We start from the raw sequence: 14,435 nt of genomic DNA, 5'->3' as shown, positions 1-14,435 counted from the left end.
CCTTTAGCTTCTTAACCCTTTACAGGTGAGAGGATTTTTCCTCTGGCCAGGAGGAATTTTAAAGGGGTTTACCCTTCCCTTTATATTTATGACAGGGTGGCTCAGTGGGGGATCCAGGTGTGGAGGTGGAGGAAGAGATCTGGATGCCCAGGGGCCTTTTGGAAGGTTCTGGGTGCAGTGATAATGGGACTCTGCAAGGGGGTCCAGGTGAAAGTGTTTGGGGCTCAGTAGTGGGCAGTGTCTGGGTTTGGGGGGATAGAGCTCGGCAGGGGGGTCTGGGTGGGGGGGGCTTAGTGGTGGGTCCAGATGCTGGGGGAGTGGGGCTCATTGGGGGGTTCTGGTGCAAGGGGGTGAGGCTTGCTGGGTCTGGGTATGAGGGGTCTGGATGCACAGGGGTTGGGCGGATGGGGGAGCAGATCCGTGTATAGGGATCCCTCCCCCTGCAGCTGAGGAGCGAGGGATGCAGTAAGTTTGGGGGACAGAGTTTGCAGAGCTTGCTACAGCCAGGAGAGAAATCTGGGAGTGGGTCTGACACAGCCCCGGATGCCATGCCAGGGAAGAGGAAGTCCCGGTGTCCCCAGCACAGCTGGGACTAGCAGCCCTGCCCAGTGCAGGGTAGGAGCCATCAGCCAGGTCTTCCCAAGTCCTTCCCCTTGTCCCAAAGTGATTTACCTCTCTGCCGGCTGCCCTAGGCACCTGAAACATACTGCTGGGGAGGGTTACATGACCACTTTTGTGGATTTACTTTGCTTCCACATCAGAAAGTGGGGAAGCAAAGAAGTCTGCAGGGGACATAAATTCTGTTCATGTGCAGTGGTGCAGAATTCCTCCAGAAGTAAATGTTTCAGCATAATTAGATTCAATGGTTAGAAGTTAAAATTTCAACCTTGAAATAAGATGCAGTTTCCTAATATTGAGGGTATTAAACATTGGAACAGCTTACCAGGACAGGTGGTGGACTTTAAGACAAGTTTATATATCTTTTTAAATGATTGTTTTAATCCAGCTTCTAGGGAAACAAATCTATGGCCTGTGTGCACAAGGGTCAGGTTGGGTGGTTGTGATGTTTCCTCCTAGCCTTAGAGTCTGTGCGTCCTGTTTACTCTCTCGCTTCATAGTCCATGGAGAGAATAGGAAGCTATGTATTGCTCTCATCAGGCTTATGCCATTTTCAGATCTGCATTAAGACAATCACTATAAATAAATCTCATGCTTCAGAGCTTTAGCTGGCTGGCAGCTGGGGTCAGGAAGAATATTTTTTCCCGCGGATGAACAATTGGCCGACTGCATTTTGGTGTGTATGGTGGTTGAGGGTTTTTGGGTTTTTTTTTCTTTTCTTTTTGCCTTCCTCTGAATTATCAAGAATGGCCACGGTTGGAGGTAGGACCCCAGACTGGGTGGACCAGTGTTTGAGATGATATGAAGAATCCTCTTTCTGAAATGGTTGGTTGGTGTATCTTGCTCATATGCTCAGGGCATAGCTGATCGCCAGATTTGTGATCAGGAAGGAATTTTCCTGCAGGTCAGATTGGCAAGGACCTTGGGAGTTTTTGCCTTTCTCTGTGGTATGGAGTAGAGATCACCTGCTAGGAACACCTGAGCGTCTCTTATCAATTCCCTGCCATTCCAGGGACATCAGGCATTGGTGGCATCTTGGTCTCCCCTGTTTTCTGCCTGTGGCATGTAGCAGTTTAGTCTCTGAGGACTGAAATGCTTTAGTCTAACCCAATTTACTGGTTCAACATGGGATTGTAGGTGAAATTTAATGGCTTGTGATTACACAAAGGTCAGACTAGAAGATTTTCTAGTGATCCCCTCTGGCCTTGAGCTATATGAAAACTATGAAATCTTTGTATATAATTTTTCTTTAGTTTCTGGGTGCAGTAAACTTGTTTAACGCATTTCCTTTATGCTATAGGTTTTGTGGCATTAGATCAGATGATTTGCACACCGTATGTTCAAATTTTTCAAGTATTCCATTATCTGTTCTTTTTCAATAGCTAGTTCTACAAGATCTTACTTCTTTTTTAAAGTTTTCAGACTTCTCTATTTTTCTTCTTGAATATAGATAAAAAGGAGTTTAACATGTCAGCTATTTTTACTACTTCTTAGTTTAGCCTCTCTTATTCACTGTAACCTCTTTGGTTATCATTAACTCACTTTGCTTTTCTGACATCCTCCTTTTTCCTTTAAAGCTTTCACTGATTGAGTCCGTTCTTCCTTTTCTGTTCTCAGTACAGATTTTCTTTAACCTCAAACTTTTGAATGTATTTTATAAAGTCACAGTATCTGGCCAATTCTTATTTCTTGTATTCTTTTTTCAAAGGAAATTTTGACTGCTGTGCCTTAATTATTTTGGGCCATATCCTCAGTTGATGTGAATCGGTGTAACTCCACAGTGGAGCTATGCTGATTAACACCAGTTCAGGATCTGACTTGCTGTCTCTTGTGATTCTTTAACCACAGCGGTGGACTATAGTGCTTAATCATATTGCACTTCAGTAGATTTCTCAAACCCCCAAAATTGGCTTACCTGAAATCTGTTACTCCTGCATTATGTCATTCCATTCTTTAATAAAGTGAGTCTAGATAGTGGTCACTGGTTCAGTTCTTTCCTGTTGTTCTTTCATTCTCAAACAGTTCTTTCAGATTAGTTAAAAATAATGGATCATGGGCAACTTCTCCTCTAGTTGGAGTGGTTTCACTTTCTGGATCATTAAATTGTTTTCTGTGTAATTTAGGAACTGTTTGTTTAATGTCTTACGGTTATATTTTTTTTACCCAACAGATGTTTGTTAAAATCTCCCGTGGGCACTGGAGCCTAAGAAACTAGTCTAGAATTTTTTGTTTTGTCTCCTGTTCTCGTGATCTCTAAGTGGTGTCCACAATAATTTCTGCTTTGTTTTTCATTCCTTGCATCTTTACCCAAAGAATTTGTACACCATATATTTGGTCATCTAAAGGTATCTCTGTAGTAGTATATAGAAACTAAATTCTCACCTTCTTTATCAGTTCCTCTTTCTTGGATGCAGATCATCTTCTCTCTTTGGAATCTCCACTTTGGTTCACGCTAGACCCTTGAGCTGATCAAAGTAATGCTTGACTCAACCTTGGTCCCTTTACGTGTGTGGGGTGTAGAAACTCTGCAGCAACAGTACATTAAGCTTTGGAGCAGGAAAGGAAGTAGCATATTACTTGCCAGCAACTGCTTCTGTTGTATTGACTTTGCAAGGAAATGCCATTGCTGCGTTCAGACAAAAAAGAGAAGCAGCTTAAGGCACCAACCCTGCAAGGAGAACCACCCAGACAGACACATGTCCTCACTGAGCCTCACTGAAGTCAGTGGGGGTCCATTATAGTTTTCCCTGCAGGATTGAAGCACCCAGCTCCCAGACTCCACCTTGATCAGTCTACCTGTTTTCACTACTTTGCATTTTAAAACATGTTCTTTAGTTCATAAAACAGAGTATTATGGGTTAGGTCATAAGCTGTGAAATGATTAAATTGGTAAAACTATGCTGGAGAGTGAGAGCAGCATTAGTTGTAAATCAGGAAAATAACTAGGTAGATATGGTTAAATATTATTAAATGTGGCTGTGACATCTGCTTCCTTCTCTATTTCCAGATTTGGGATGGAGGAGGGCAGTTGGAGTTATGTTCATAGTTAAAATTAGTGTGCTAGCATGCTGAGAATTGTGATGCTTTGCACTAGCAGATGACAGAGAAAGCAATCAAACATTTATCTCTTAGCAACCTGAAAGGATGTGTATAGTGAACTGTACTGAGCACGAGGTACCTTTGACCTGAACAAATTGGCTCCTACTAAAGCCCTTTCTGTCTGGTGTTTTTATCTTTGTTGTAGCTGCTGTTACAGGAAAATTATTATAGATGTGATGTTACGCATTTTATTTATTGTAATGCATTTTATTTATTGATTTTCCTAGTTAATAAATTATTAGCTACAGTATTTCAACATGCACCCATGAAATTAAAAAGAAAATGTGTCCAGTATGCCATAAAAAGAGACTCAATACTAAATTGTTTTAATCACTTATTGCAGATGAGGTAGTTCAAATAATATTTTCATAATGACTCTGTTTTACATATGTAGAAAGTAAAAATAATTACTATTTTAGCACACCCACCATTTTCACCCTTTTGATGCCTGTAAAATAACATTTACAGGGTTTTTGCTGCTTTTGTTTTTATTGATAATGTTATACTAGTTTTTTTTCTTTCTTTTTATGTTTTTGTTAAGGAAAATTGTTTTTCTCCACCCTGCTGTCAGCAAGTAGGGTATATTAGATATCCTGGGAACTAGGTTTCTTCAGCACAGATAAATATGATAAAGTTACTGCCTTTGTTACATTTAATTAGTTTGTTTCTGTACTGTATTCCAGGACGATGCACAAGAACAATAATGATCTGGATTTTTGATTGTGTACAACAATTCTAGGCATATTAGGCCCAAGGTAGATGGCTGTGATTAAACCACATCAATCAGTTGTAAATTGAGTGATCATCAGGAATACTCATGATATTTGAAGTAGGCACATAGATGCTGGATTAGGCCACTTGCATTTACAGTAATGACTATACTGAAAATGCTGTTTTAATACTATTAGTTGATTTCCTTTGTTATTCCCACTTCCTATCCCTTCCCATTCCCCTTAATTGGAACTCTATTCTTATGTAATCTTAGTTGAAGCTATTTCTGACAGTGTCTTCTGCTACCATCGGCTTATTTTCTAGATGGGAAGTGATGGAGTTTTGCGCCTCAGTAGTTCCGCTCTAAATAATGAATTCTTTGCATATGCAGCACAAGGGTGGAAACAACGATTGGCAGAAGGTAACTCTCTACTTGTTCCAAGTATTTACCAAATATTAATTTTTATGAAGGATGCCTTTTTTTCTTAGCCAAAATAAAAAAAGATGTATATTGAGAAATACTTTTAGAATGGAAAATGCAGTACAGCAGAAATGCAGCAACACTAATTGCTGATTCAGTTTTGAATTTATTCTAGAGAATCTCTTTTCAGTTAATAATTTTATAGTTTGCTATGGCAGCTTATTTGAGCAGTTTAAAAATAAGTAAATAGGCATTTCCATCACTGTCAGCTTTGGAAACATAAATGCATGTGACTAAATCCCACCAATATACTTTGGAAATACCAAAGTTATATGCTAATTGCAATCTTGCAGGTCACACTCACCTTTGTTTTGCATTGAATTATTGTTCAGATGGCTATAACAAAGAACAGTATATCTGTGTATCTTTATACAATATATAATGGTCCCATATTAGAGTAAACCTTGACAACTTTTATTCAATATGTTAGTATTTGTTTTTTAGGAGAATTTACACCAGAAATGCAGTTGCGCATCAGACAAGAGATTGAAAAGGAAAAGAAAACAGAACCTTGGAAGGAAAGGTTCTTTGAAAGGTTTTATGGTGAAAAGTAAGTATTGGACCAAAAACCATTTTGTTTCATTTCCTTTTAGAAGGAAATGAAAATATTGTTCTGTGCTTCACATAGTACAATCATATATGTTGTAAAACTTAATAAACCAGTTATCAAAGGCAGTAGTTCCCCAATATAAGAAAGTGTGGGTACAATTATAGTGGCATGGCAGCGTTTACATTAAAAATGCATTTTATGGGGTTCAGAACTCATCCACAAACATTCATTCTGTGCAGAATTTAAGACACAGCGTCTGAACATGGGAATAATTTTTATTTTAAAAGTATTGTAATAAGCCAGTTTTTGCCTGAAATTATAAACAAAGCTTTTACAAAACCAAAGACCAACAGAGATGTTTCTATGACATTTTAAAAAAGTCAGTTTAAAAAAATAAGTCTCCTAAGGTGTTTCTGACCCAGATATTCCAGCATTGTGCTAGTGCACACAATAGGTAGGTGAAATTGACTATAGAATAAGTTTACAAAACTGAAACTGAGTAGTCTAATTTTATTTTCTGATATGAGGTACAAAAACAAAACAAATATCAGAAAAGGGGTAAAGTGAATTAGATGTATAGGACCAAAGGCTCAGCTGGTGTAAGTCAGAATAGCTCTGATGTCAGTATAGCTATCCCAGTTTACAGCAGCTGTGTACAGCCCTTAAATTCTTTCTGTTTTAAAAATCTAATATAGGTAAGGAAATTTGTTAATGTTTTTTAAACCTGAGAATGTCCTTTTAAATGGCTTTTAAAAAGTCAGTCCAGTGCTCTTTGACTTATGTAGGTGTTAAAATATAGAATTATATTGAGTTTTTTGTTTTTTATGTAATTTTTTGTGCACTTGTAACTTTAAAGTGGCTTCAGTTTATAACTTAGAATACATCCTATGTAAAATTTGTGTGGATAATATATGGGTTTAATAGACAGAAAAGGCCCAAAGGAGCCATTATAATGTGTGGAATTGTTTATATTTTAAAACCGCTTTTGTTTACTTAAGCAGTCAAGGACATTCAGAGACCAAAACCTACATATACATAAAATCAGGAACTAAAGCGTTGTGCCTGGCCATTACAGTATAGGTGCTACCTTGCACGATCCATTGATTTCACACCACTTCAGTATTTAGGTGAAACAAGGCAGCAGATCAAAAGACTGAATTTCAAGTTTAACTTTACATTTCCTTGCTAGCAGCTTTCTCACAACATGAGCATTATCATTTTATTTGTTAACATACTGTGATGCCTTAGTGTAACAGAACTGTTCTTTTTGATCAAGTGGCAAAGCATTTTCCTTGAAAGCCTGGAGACCAGGATATAGTCCAACTGTAAACTTCTTTATTTAAATATATGTAAAGCTAGCCATTTGTTTATGGAGTCTGTGGCCTTTAATTATGCATGTTAATATACAAGTCAGAGTTACAGAACTCTGCTCTAAGAGGAGAGCTGTTTTGAAAGGTTGCCTTGGGACTTTCTGCTGTAATTAGAAGCTTAAGCACAAACGAAGCAAAATTATTAGCTTATTTTAAAGGACAGTGTTCCAAATGCACTGATGACCAACATGTCCATGGGGGGTAGTATTAATTATGTTAAAAGGAACCAGCAGTCCTGCCTTGCTAGCTGAAAGTTGGGTACCATGGCCAACAGATAAGGTTCAGTCTGCAATGACAGTGACACATGGCAGTACTGACGGTAGGTTTTGACATCCAGCTAGGAATACCGGGTGTCGTCATACTCACAATTTCTTCTGACCATTAGACTGAACCTGTTTTTCTCCACCTGTTCTGTTTCATGTGCATGTTTCTTATCTGGCTAATCTGCGGGCACCAGCTGTTTCACCCCTCTAGGTCTCTCTACTTCTTGACTTGTCTCAAGTGTTGTTGTCTTAGTGGACTACTGTTTGTCTGGCAACATCTTTACTCGAGTTCAGTCTACTTGCTGCTTACTACCTTGTTATGACTTGGGTTTTTTAAACTTGTTTTGAATATGGTTTGGATTGAGTGCCTTCAAATACTTTGATTCCATTGAAATGGAAGCTCTTGATAGCTCCGATTCTTTATGAGCTATTTCTCAGGTGTGTTGGCAGCAAACTGGATTGCACCTTGGGATCTGACCAATTTTCCTTTCTAGTCAGTTTGGTGATTTTGTTATGGCCTCAGCTGAGTTAACTGCTTATAAATATTCCATTACTTGGCTCTCAAGTTGCATCATCTACCTGGAGATTAATCTTTAATAAATTGAGAATCTTTGGGATCACCCTGTTTAAACCCCCTTTGAATTCATAGCTTTAGACTGTACCCAAGAGCCCTTCCATCTATTTGCCAGACTCTGTGTATTACATAACACATAGCAAAGTCTCCTTCCTGTTGTTCACATTCATCCATTTTATTTTCTGTTTTCTCCATGAACGTTCTGCTTCTCTTAGAAATAATAAATCTCTGAACAACTGATGTACTTAATCATGACCAGATGCTGTGTAATTCCAGATATATTAACTATTAGCACTTTTAGAAAAAACATGATTGTCACCTGATGAATCTGACTCCAGTGGTCTGTAGTGACTATCTCTTGTCCCACTCTCAGAGATTAAAGTGGCTGTGGTGATGCTAACAGGTTGTGTTATCTCTAGGCACTGGCTTTCGACCTGTATTCTCTGAATTTTAATGCTATTTAAAATTATTAAGTAAATGCCAAATAGTTTCACTGATTTCCCTTTAATATGGATTACTGTATCATCCTCCGTGTACCTTTGATGGCTATTTTTAATTTCAAGACTGGCTGTCCGACTTTACCAAATAATTCCACACTTGCCAAGTAGAAATAGTTTCAGTACAGTGAACACCTTTACCATCAATCTGATACTTTCCATCGGGGTCAGCAACATGTCTGTACATGGAAAAATTTTGAGGTCCATGATAATTTTTCAAAAAATTGAATGACTAAATGGCATAACCTCCCCCCCACAACCCAATGTCCATCACTAACTACGGTAATTTTGTCAAGTGTCCATTGCACAACATGGTGGTGCCGACCCCTGCTTTCCATGTAACTGCAGTCTTGGTGTCTTGCTATCTTTAAAACAGTGGAAAGACCAGCCAGTTATGCAGGCTGCTTTTGTCTTAGACCCTGTGATCTTAAGGCTTTCCTTTGTTGCAAGCTTCTTCCTCCACTGTTCTCTGAGCCCATGGGAACATCTTTTAAGTCATAATATCAAAAATAGTATTGCCCTATGCCTTTACTGAATACATGCCATTAAAAGGGCATTGTCAGAGTAAAAATAATGGGGTAGATTCAGCGGATTAATCCCTCCTCTTTTTTATTTCCACTGTCTCTCTTCCCCTTCATTTAAATGACTAGGATGCCTGTTTTTGAGAATCATTTCTGTGCTGATTATGTTGAGCTTTCTCTTGCATTTCCTAATTCTTCTGCTGATATGTTTTTTCTATATTACAATATTTTTCTATTGTATATTCTATTTTTCCTATATTCAGGGGTGCTGGAACAATTTTTATAGTGGGGGTGCTGATCCTGGAATGTATTTGGTGTCTGTTACTGCTACTTCAAGCCAGGGGTTTGGCAGCAACCCCAGCACCACTGCCTACATTACTAAGTAATTGGTAGACATTTTATGTCAGATGCTCCAGAATGTCCTCATATTTAACAAGGCTAAAAACAAGGTCCTCTTACTGGCTTTCAGTTGTGCAGTACCTTCCCCACTGCCTCCCTCCCTTTCTTGAGACTGGCTTTGCTTCTCCATTCAAGAAACTGAGAATTCTTTTTGGTTACTGATTATTGATTGATTATTTTTATAACATGATTGTTGTTGCATAGTCAACAATGCCATCTATTCAGAATTCCTAAAGTGTGCTACTAAAAATGTTGATTCATTCCATGATTATTCCATACTTGGAGCTGTTACAGAATTGGTTGGTCTCTAAGGTGCCACAAGTACTCCTTTTCTTTTTGCGAATACAGACTAACACGGCTGTTACTCTGAAACCTTCCTATTTCCTGTCACCCTCTGCAAATTATTCAAAACCATTGCTTGCTTAATTTCCTGGTACCTTTCGTTCTTGCACATCACTCTTGTTTATTCAGTTACGTTGTCTTATTAAATGGAGGATGAGGATCAATCTTCTGTTATTGGCATGTGATTCTGAAGACCATTATACCCCTCTTACCACCCCAGCCTAGCATTTGTGTATTCTCCAGCGCTCTGGAGTATCACATTGCTGCTGGTATGGTCACCCATGACCCACTCCAAAAGGTGCTGAGTATTCTCCAGCCCCATTGTCTTTGTTCAGAAATGAGGGTGCAGGATCATGCTCTCTTTATATTTTCTCTCAGTATCTCTTGTTTCTAAATTCAGTTGTCATTTTTCAACCTAAATCAATGACTTTTATAATTTTTTTTACCAATATCTGCAACTCTTAGCTGTGTTTTAGTTTTATTTGTCTGAAGCAATAGAATTATATGTAAATTAATATATAATATTTTAGGTAAGAAAGGGATTAAGAAAACATCCTAAAATGGAAGTGTAACCAAGGGCCACACTGACTTTTTGCATATAAACGCCTCATTTATTTTGTATTTAAGAATGTTAAAGGTTTTTTTTATTATAGAGAAATCTGAGGAGTTGTGTATTCATAGACATAAATATTAAAAAACTGAAAGTTTATTGTCTTAAAATAATGCTGCTTTATATGCATCTGAAATAGAATGGAATCAAAAACAGGAGCTTGCCACTGATCTTTTCTTACTTTGTGTATTAGACTCTTGATTGGAAAATAAATGAGGATGAAATGGGATTCTTTTAATCTTCATTGCAAAAAAAATGAAATGATTAGAAGTTTCTAAATAGAAAAGAAACAGTTCATCAGCTTGAGGCAAGAATGAGTTTCTGAAGTGCAGCTTTTCCTGTTCATTTAGGCAAAAGTGATATTAATAGAAATATTTTTTCTGAACTGTTTTTAAATTTCAAACCAAAACTGTTTTCACTGGATTTAAACAATTCTCCTGCAATGCTTGCAGTGCCACTATAGCAGCATTGTGCTGGAATATGAAAATCAGAAAGGGAAATGGAGTATAAATAAAAGTGAAACTAAATAGTTTGCATTTTATGTGCAATTTGAATGAAATGCCAAATGGTTAAATAATAAGTAAATTGCATTTTTAAAATTCCTGAAGTTTTATTAATCAAAGGTAATATAAGTAATACAGGTAAGGAAATCTGTTTTCCTAAATATATAAATCCAGATCCTCAGCTAGTGTAAATTGCATCACTCTGTTGAATCTACTCCATTATTTTTTATATGACAATGCCCTTTTAAAGGCATATATTCAGTAAAAGCATAGGACAAAAATCAAGTCATTGTTTAATTCTGTCTGTGATTACATGACATTTTAACTTAAGTGGTTTGTATTTTAGGTTGGGAATGTCAAGAGAAGAATCTATGAAGCTCACTTCAGGACAGAACAGTGATGAAGATGAGAGTAGTTTGCTGTGTGGATCTTCTGGTATACCTGGTCCTTCTAAACAAAAAACTCTTGAGGACCATGAAGAGAAAAGCATGAAAATTCCACCTCTTCCTGAAAGAGATTTCTGTCAGTCTCTTCATAATGTGGAACAGGTTCCAGTCAAGGATCTAATGGGGGAATCAGATTCAGAGGATATATTGGTACCTGACGAATCTGTAATTCAGGAAGAGATTGCTGAGGAGGTTGAGACAAGTATCTGTGAATGCCAAGAGGAGAACCATAAAACAGAACATGAGTTTTCTGAGGAGCCAGTAAGCCCAGCTGGTACTAATGAAGAAGTAGAAGCAGTGCCACTTGCAGACAACTCAGCATCCTGTGTTGTGATGAATGATGTAATTGATACTTTGTCTCACATTGAAATTAAAGTGGAGTTGAAATCAGAAAGTCCTCAGGAAGACATGTCAGTTGTGATTGATCAGCTGGAGGATTGCTTATCACCTGCACAATCTGCTTCATCAACAAACTCTGTCAGTGATACAGCAGAGAGGGATTCTGAGTCTACAAAAGAGCTAAGTGCTCCAGAAACACAAAACTCTGCTCTAGAAGGCTCATTGTTCACTGATGGAGGCATTGCTGTTGATATGGAGCTACAGAGTGACCCTGACGAACAGTTATCTGAAAATGCTTGTATTTCTGAAACTTCCTTTTCCTCTGAAAGCCCAGAGGGACCTTGTATCGGTATTGCCTCTCCAGGAGGTGACACACAGTCCACTTCAGAGGAACCCTGTACTCCAGCATCTCATGAAACAGCTTGTTCATCTGAGGCAGCCAGCAGTGAAAATATTGAACCTGATAGTCAGCAAAAGACCATTGAAGAAAGCTTGCACACACCTTTAATGTCAGAAATATCTCCAGTGTCCACTTCACCTGTAACCTCAGAAGCATCTCTGACATCAAACTTACCTTTGACATCAGAGGCATCACCAGCTTCTAATTTACCTTTAACATCAGAAACCTCTCCAATGTCGGATTTACCATTAACATCAGAAACCTCTTCTGTGTCTTCTGTACTTCTAGCTTCTGAAACATCTATGGCAACCAGTTTACCTTTTCTGTCGGAAACCTCTCCAATTTCTAATTCCCCACAGAGTGAAAGACTTATTCTGCAACAAAGGAAATCACCATGTTTATCTGAAGAATCCCTCTCCCCTTTAAAAGAAGAAACTTCAACCATTCCTAAGGCATCTCAAGAGGAAAATCTTATTGTGCAAGAAAAACTGATTCAGAGTACAACTGAAACTATGAAAATCAGTCCGCTATCAAATATACCTGAAAGTTCAATATTGGAAGAGCCCCAAAGCAAAAATCTTACTCATCAATCATGCAGATCACATACTGAAATTGAGAAATCTTACATTGCTTCCATTTCAGAACTTTCTTCTCCAGAGGTGATCAAAATTAAAAATCATCATGCTCAGCAAAGAGCGGAAAAGAAAGGTGTGCTCTCGCCATTAGAGATAGCTGTCGTATCAGAAGGGACAGTGGGCAAAAGCACCGAACTCCTTCCAGTTAAACCACATGATAAAGTATATACCTCATCTCTAGAAAAGACTTCATTCTCAGAAGTGTGCAGAAGTAAGTCACACAAACAACAAAGCAGTGTACAGATCCGGCTGGAGAGTTCCCATTCGTCTAAGTTATTAGAACCCACAAAATCATCTGAAGTAAGAATTGAAAATAGAGATGCAGAGATCCCGAAGAGGAAGACTGCAGAGCAGCACGGTTTTGGAATCTGTAAAGAGAAGAGAGCTAGAATAGAAGATGATCAGTCTAATCGTAATGCTCCGTTGATGAGTCCATCTGAGAAAGAGCAGCCACCCAGAGAAGAGCCCCGAGTCCCACCCCTGAAGGTAGAGTGGTAGTAAAAGCCTACTGAGTCAGAAGGCTAAAGATTAATTATCTGCTGATTGCCTCTGGATTTGTTTGTTACTCTTAAATATTTGGTATATGGAGAGAAAGATAAGCAATTTCCAATACCTCTCTTTCTGTGTTGCACAGTTTGAATTACCTCACTTTTGTTGCAAAAGTACTTTCATGTGAGGGCAAACAATCCAAATATATATGACTTAAAAATAAATCCATGGACTTTTCCATTGTTTCTTAGTATATTTGCTAATTCCCCAGTCTACAATATTCAAGATTAAGCAAGGGCTTGCTCTCTGTCTGTTTTTCTTTGTTACATCAGAGTCATTTTTGTTACAACTGGTCAGTTCCTCAGTTCTGCAGCGGGACCCAGATTGAAGCCAGAGAGGCTCTATATGGAGTAACAGCCTGTGCTTGCAGATCTCTTTGCAAGACTGGTACACATGATGGCTTAAGTACAAGATTCCCCTGTACAGTTAGGAGGCAGAACCTTAGCTGTAAGGGAGAAAGTCTTTATGAGAATGCAAATATCTTTACTGGCAGCAAATTACTGGCTAGAGAAATTGCTTTGTACACATTTGTCTTTTTTTAAAAAGTTAGCTCAGTTTGGAAAGTTCTTTTTAACATGTGAGGACAATAGATTTATTTAGTCTGTTTCGTGATGTCTTGTCCATCTTAGTTTTGTACATGATGATGTTGGCCAAAAGTTAAGCCCAGTCTACTTCACTCAACCTACTGGCTGTGCAGTGTGAGTTCCCAATTATTCAGAGCTGTCCCTTTTTTCTATTTATTTGTAACTGCTATAGTAATTGAACATTGCTAATCTGTCCAGGAGGGCAAATACAGTAAATGTTTCAATCACTAGTACTACAGCATGGAGCAGCTAACAGTAATTGGTGAGCAAGAATACAGTTGGAAGCTAGCCCACTCTAACTTTAATGGTACTCATGTCTTTTTTGAAAGACTCCAGCCTCATATATGGAATTCTAATCACTATCTAATTACAAAGAAAAGTAGATCAGGGAGAAAAAGGTTTCATAATTATAATTTAAAAAATTAACAATCAAACAATAGTTACCATTTTATCAATCTTGATGTTGCGAAGTAGGATTGAAAAAAATCTGCTTTTGAGCTGGAAAGCAAAGTGTTTCAAAGTAGAAGTGTACTTGAAGAAATGTGTTAATGTAAGTGTTATTAACTCAACTATTCAAGTAACTGATTTTTAAAAAAAATTAGAGGAGGAACAGAATTAGTTAAGAGATTAGTTCTAGATGATGAAACCTTTTGTCTGTAGGTTGCTAGTTCAAACCCAGATGAAATAAGTAGTGTTGATTTTTGGTCACTATCTGCTGGATATTCATTGGTATATGTGAAATTAGTTTGATCTCATTCCATTTCCCAGATGAGAAGTTTCCACATTACAAAACCACCACCATAACTAGTACTAATTGGCAGAGTCTGCAGACAGGCCAAGAATTGAATTGGCATGTAGAATGACTTGCTCTTTCCCTCAGGGTCAGGGTTGAGGCCCATTGGCAGAGCTGTGTGGGGAAAGTTATGCTGACACTGTCTGTGCTG

General features: G+C 38.1%; 1 protein-coding gene across 14 annotated transcripts in view; it reads left to right on the top strand.

Moving 5' to 3' along the window:
* Nucleotides 1-14,435, top strand: part of ASXL3 (ASXL transcriptional regulator 3) — a 152,630-nt gene that overhangs the window by 128,228 nt on the left and 9,967 nt on the right. For 13 of the 14 annotated variants that reach the window (XM_037892671.2, XM_037892673.2, XM_037892677.2 and 10 more), the window contains 3 exons: nt 4,753-4,849; nt 5,354-5,459; nt 10,885-12,844. In XM_037892671.2, coding sequence (XP_037748599.1) covers nt 4,753-4,849; nt 5,354-5,459; nt 10,885-12,844 — 2,163 coding nt within the window. The remainder of the gene's footprint in view (nt 1-4,752; nt 4,850-5,353; nt 5,460-10,884; nt 12,845-14,435) is intronic. The other variant, XM_037892681.1, reaches the window with a different exon arrangement.

Source organism: Chelonia mydas, chromosome 2 (assembly GCF_015237465.2).
Source record: "Chelonia mydas isolate rCheMyd1 chromosome 2, rCheMyd1.pri.v2, whole genome shotgun sequence".
NCBI classification, from domain to species: domain Eukaryota; kingdom Metazoa; phylum Chordata; order Testudines; family Cheloniidae; genus Chelonia; species Chelonia mydas.
The sequence above is the reverse complement of the archived record's forward strand: the minus strand, read 5'-3'. Positions and strand labels throughout refer to the sequence as shown.